Source organism: Priapulus caudatus, unplaced genomic scaffold (assembly GCF_000485595.1).
Source record: "Priapulus caudatus unplaced genomic scaffold, Priapulus_caudatus-5.0.1 Scaffold2085, whole genome shotgun sequence".
In the NCBI taxonomy this organism is placed as follows: domain Eukaryota; kingdom Metazoa; phylum Priapulida; class Priapulimorpha; order Priapulimorphida; family Priapulidae; genus Priapulus; species Priapulus caudatus.
The window spans coordinates 46174-51742 of NW_014579146.1; the positions used below are offsets into that span (position 1 = coordinate 46174).

Genomic DNA, 5569 nt, shown 5'->3' on the forward strand with positions numbered 1-5569 from the left:
TTGCTAGCAGTCAAGATATTCTGATCATCAGACAAAACGAACACCAGGAACGTTATCAGACATACCTGTTAACGAGAGAAATGCTAATGAGAATACAGGGCAAGGCATAGCCATAATTTACATCCTCCCAACCTAGGGTCCCCGGACCCGTGGGGGTCCGCAAAGGCAGTACTGGGGGTTCGTAAGCTAAGTTCAAAATTTCAAGAGGCTCCAGCATAAAATATATAATTACTCACGATAAGACTGCTAAAGATAAACTTTCAAAACTTCATGTTTCGTTCTTCTTGGCTGTAATATTATCAACTCAGTATGGTAACATTGGTCGTGCGGAGTAGATGTTTTAGCTATAAAATAGCCTAACGGCTGCTTCCATCGAGAAAGAGGTCCATGGGAAAATTAATTTAAATAAAAGGGGTTCTTGGTGGTGAAAATGTTGGGAACTACTGTCCTAGATTATGACAAAATGACAACATTGTGGATGGCACCCCGATATAATCCAGAATGGTTTTACTTTGTTGTAACCTCAAACGAAGCAGCTCTTACGCAAGGTGATAGTGCTGCCACCTGCATGCAGATTTTGAGCAAAATTCTAGCAATCAATAAATGACAGACCCCCGCAGCACCATTTACCAAAAACAGTTTAACACGATAACAAGAGCTCACTAGAGGGCGTACCAGCACGGGAGCGCAGAACCACATGAAGTCTAGGAATGCGCTGAGGTAGTTGGTGTTTCGCAGCAGCTTCAGCTCCCCCTCGCGTACGTCGGTGACCTTGCGCTGGAAAGGTGGCTCCCATCCATACAGCTTCAACACCTTGATGCCGTTCAATATCTCGTTCATCAGCTTGATCCTGCTGTCCTTAGCCTTCATCTGATTGATCTGCAATCACCATAGCAACAAGTCACAACAGATACACGAATAGTAGTGAGGGGTCATGACAAACACACAAATAGCAACGAGTCACGACAGAGGCACAAATAGTAGTGAGGGGTCATGACAAACACACAGATAGCAACGAGTCATGACAGAGGGACGAATAGTAGTGAGGGGTCATGACAAACACGCAAATAGCAACGAGGTATGACAGAGGGACAAATAGTAGTGAGGGGTCATGACAGACACACAAATAGCAACGAGTCATAACAGAGGCACGAATAGTAACGGGTCACAACAAATGCATGACTAGCAATAAATGAGTTATGACAGATGCATGAATAGAATGTGTCACGGCAGTTGTTGACGTATTGACTTTAACATGAGCACTGAATGTGTGTATTATAATGTGAATATCGCTCTTAATATGTTTATTAGTAACATATGGTTGCTGAAATGAAAACACTATTGATGATGGTTTTAGGTTGAGTACTCTTGCCAGAAGGAGACCAAGAAGAAGCAAGAAAAGAAGAAGAAGGAGGGAACTAAAGAAGTTAATGATGATTAGTGAAATGAAAGTGTCAATGACACTGTAGCTCACCACAAAAAAGGACACAAATGAGTAAGTAAGAAGAAGTCAGTTTTAATTGAGCAACCATCGACATACATTATAGAAACGATTGCCATCTGTTTATCGCAATAATAATTTATAAACCAAAATGAATCACAATTTGTGACCGTAGATGGCGCTATACCCGCTTTGTAGTAATGGCGTTTGAAATAAATAGGTTATTTTTACAAAACATGTCGGAACGCAGCACAAGATTTCATTGACAATATCTTTAATGCAAAATTGGTATTTCCTTTCCACCCTGCCGATAAAACGTCTATATTAGAGTAAAGAAAAAAGAACCAGACGAGTGTGACACCACAGACTGTTTGTGTCTATATAATATGCTATATAATTGCCAAACCATACCTCATTTGCATAATTTTTTTTAAATATTAAAACCCCTAGCCCTTATTCACTCACATACGAAAAATGAGCAAAATCCGTTGAACCTAGTGTTGTCAATCGGTTGTAATTTCGTAATCGATCATCNTTCCTACGTGAGCGTCGACCGCACTGAGGGGGTCATCGAGTAGAAAGATGTCAGCATCACTGTAAACAGCCCGCGCCAGGCTCACCCGCTGCTTCTGTCCCCCACTTAGATTAATACCCTGCAAACAGAGAGAGCGATAGGTGTCAGCATTGCTCTAGACAGACAAGCTGACTCACACATTGACTCTGTCCTCACTTGGATTATTAACATGCAAGGAGAAATGCCAGCACAGCTGATGGGGAGATGTGAGAACTCACTGCTCTTATCAAGAGAGAGAGAGAGCGAGAGAAAGAAAGAAAGAGTAAGAGAAAAAGAAAGAGAAAGAGAGAGAGTGTGTGTGTGTGTGTGCGTGCGTGCGTGCGTGCGGCGTTTGTGTGTGTGTGTGCGTTTGTGTGTGTGCGTTTGTGTGTGTGCGTTTGTGTGTGCGCGTGTGTGTGCGCGCGCGTGGGTGTGTTTGCGCGCGCGTGTGTGTGTGTGCGCGCGCGTGTGTGTGTGTGTGTGCGCGCGCGCGTGTTTGTGTGTGCGTGTGTGTGTGTGCATGTGTAAGTGCGTGTGCGTGTGGGTGTGTGTGTGTCATGACATCCTACCTTCTCCCCTATCTCAGTCTGGTCCCCAGCAGGAAGGATCTCTAGGTCGGGTCCCTCGGCGTCCAAGCGCACATGCCTCTAAGAGCTCCTTGTATCGGGCCGCGTGTGCAGCAGCTTGTCTCAAACACAATGTGTATGCCTTGCAGCGTGAACATTCTGAATGCAAGCCTGGCTTGTGGAACGTAGGGCGACCCGGCGGCCCGGTGCAGGTGATGATCATGCAATGATTATCATCAACCCAGATCGGCTCGACTGTCGTCGTCAGCAACACCGGCAAACCAACAATATCACCCGTTTATCCATGGCTTCACTATCACACCCGAACATCTATATCATCTATTTATCTATCTTTAATCAATATGCAGGGATGAGATTGATAATATTAATTTTTCAGCTGAAATTCTTACATTAGGCAACAGAGAGCGAGCCAATGCGAGGACTGTAGGTCATACGCGCATGCTAGGGGGGTCCAGGGCATGCTCCCCCGGAATTTTTTAAAAGAATGGTGGGCAATTTGTGGGCATTCTAAAGCTATTCTGAACAAATTATTAGGAGACTCTTGAATCACTTTTCAGTTGTCAAAAAGGTAGCGAAACCAACTATAATAAGGAAAGTCAGGGGGCTGAACAATAAGGCAAGTTTTTTATTATAAATGTCTAGACCATATAGAACACTAGAACATAATGATTTTCGTTTCCAAGCATCCCGTCGCTTGCAATTGGTTCTTTAACTCAGACATAACTGGCCTGCTGGCGACCAGATTGAAGTGAAAAAAACACAATGCGAAATCGAACACATCAGCATTCATAGCATACGGCACACAACCAATGCTACTGCAGGACGCAACACTGTAAACCGGCCCCCAGGCCAGGCATTTACGTGATCAGCTGCACCTTCAAATGTCATGACCCCCTAACTAGCAGCCTGCGAACGACGGATATTTTTCTTTTCCTGTACCAAAAACGATACACTGTAATGACACGCTGTCACCTACGCCGTCTACACTCTACAGTCTAACAGTCAGGTGCTGTTGCAGGGTAGTCCTAATTTAAACTTGTGTACACTTGTTACCTCGCCCCGCCGCGGGCGTCCAGCCAGAAGTTTTCAGTCGAAGAATTTAAGAGCGTTTTCGGACAAAATCCGAGCCCCTGGAACCTGTCAAATCAGCGAGTTTCGCGCGGATGGAACGCAGAAGAATCTCATCCCTGCATATATCTCCTAATCTCTACCCACTATGACACACTCCATGCAACTGTGCTTCTTTCGCTGCACAATCAAAATAATAGCAGTCGGTGTGCGGTGCAGAGATGAGAGAAAGAGTGAGGCAGAGGGAGACAGAGAGAGGGGGAGGAAGACAGGGGGGAAAAGGAAGTAGGGAGGAAAATAAAGACAGAGAAAGTGTGTCTCTAAATGTTCTTTTAAAGAAAGTAAAAGTAAACAAAACGTTTTTATCTAATATGAGTTTAACACAGCATGTCAGGCTAGCGTTAACCCCAACATGTTGCTCAACCTGCCTTCACGTTGATGTCGCCGTATACTTTCTCCATCTCCCCCAGGAGGGCGCTGACGAGCGACGACTTGCCCGACCCGACGGTACCGACGATGGCCACCAGGCTGTGAGTTCGAACTGTCAGATTGATGTTAGACAGCGTCGGGCTGACGGAGTGTGACCACGTAAACGTCGCGTTGTCAATGACGATCGGAGCCACTGCACAATGAGAGATAGAATTTGCTTATCTGCCTGAGCGAGATAACTGTATTGGTGCCAACTCGGTCAAGTTAGACTAGTTTCTACAGGTTGTCCAAGCCAAATGTGGATTCTGGGGAATTTCATTACCAAGCAGCATTTTTATAACATCCCTATCGCAATGCCGATTGTCCAGAGAGACCGGGTACAAGATGGCGTTGCGCAAAAGANGTCGTTGTGCATCCGTTGACATCAGGTTGACAATCTCACCGACGGTTGACGTTCGTCGTGCTGCGTTCGAGATTATCAGTGCCTGCGGAAACATCGGTCAATGTATGGGGTGTGCTAGTGTATGGGGAGGTTGTGTAGAAGTGCCAGTGTATGGGATACCAGTGTAAGAGGTGTTACTGTATGGGATACCAGTATAGGGGGAGGCAGCGCAGGGAGAGACAGTGCAGGGGGAGGCAGTGTAGGGGAAGCCAGTATAGGGGGAGGCAGCGCAGGGAGAGACAGTGCAGGGGAGGCAGTGTAGGGGGAGGCAGTGTAGGGGAAGCCAGTGTAGAGGGAGGCAGTGCATGGAGAGACAATGCAAGAGGAGGCAGTGTAGGGGAAGCCAGTGCAGGGAAAGCCAGTGTAGGAGGTGCCAGTGTAAGGGGAGCCATTGTAAAGTCAAAAGCATCTTTCCATCATATCAATTCCCATTACGTTACCATATACAACATGATCACATCTTGACACGGCGTGTGCAAATAAGTGACTACTATCCCACAGATGCCAGCGGTCAGCTCCCAAAAGGGTGCTACTCACAATTGGGGGTTTCTCACGGTGGTGCTGTTCACAGGCAGAGGTTACCCACCAGGGGGAGCTGATCACAGGCAGAGGTCACCCACCAGTGGGAGCTGATCAGAGGCAGAGGTCACCCGCCAGGGCTGCCTGCCATCAAAGGTCACCCTCAAGTGTGTCCCACAAGGGGGCCCTACAGGCAGCGCCCCCCCCCCTTGTGTCACACTTTACCAGAGGTAGTGCCCCCTTGTGGGACACACTTGACCACAGGCAGCGCCCGTGTCACACTTGACCTGAGGCAGCGCCCCCTTGTGGGACACACTTGACCACAGGCAGCCCCCCCCCCCGTGGAAAACCTCTACACGTTCAGCGCCCACTCGTGGTAACCTTCGTCTCACCTTCTTGTAGACGACGGCGATGACGGACGTGCGAAGGCGCATGCCGACGAGGAAGCAGCGATGGAAGTACTGCTGCATGACGAACGTCTGCAGGACGGCCGCGAGGAACATGATGAGCGTGTAGAAGTAGCCGTACCA

At 47.4% G+C, this 5569-nt stretch overlaps 1 protein-coding gene across 1 annotated transcript in view; it reads right to left on the bottom strand.

Annotated features, from left to right (window-relative positions):
* LOC106818196 (multidrug resistance-associated protein 1-like) overlaps nt 1–5569 on the bottom strand; it is a gene marked incomplete at its 5' end in the record, with an annotated part of 9815 nt that extends 4246 nt beyond the window's left edge. Inside the window, 7 exon segments of the mRNA XM_014822922.1 lie at nt 676–879; nt 1984–2094; nt 2564–2617; nt 2619–2815; nt 4074–4271; nt 4401–4563; nt 5432–5569. Of these exon segments, the coding sequence (XP_014678408.1) occupies nt 676–879; nt 1984–2094; nt 2564–2617; nt 2619–2815; nt 4074–4271; nt 4401–4563; nt 5432–5569 (1065 nt within the window).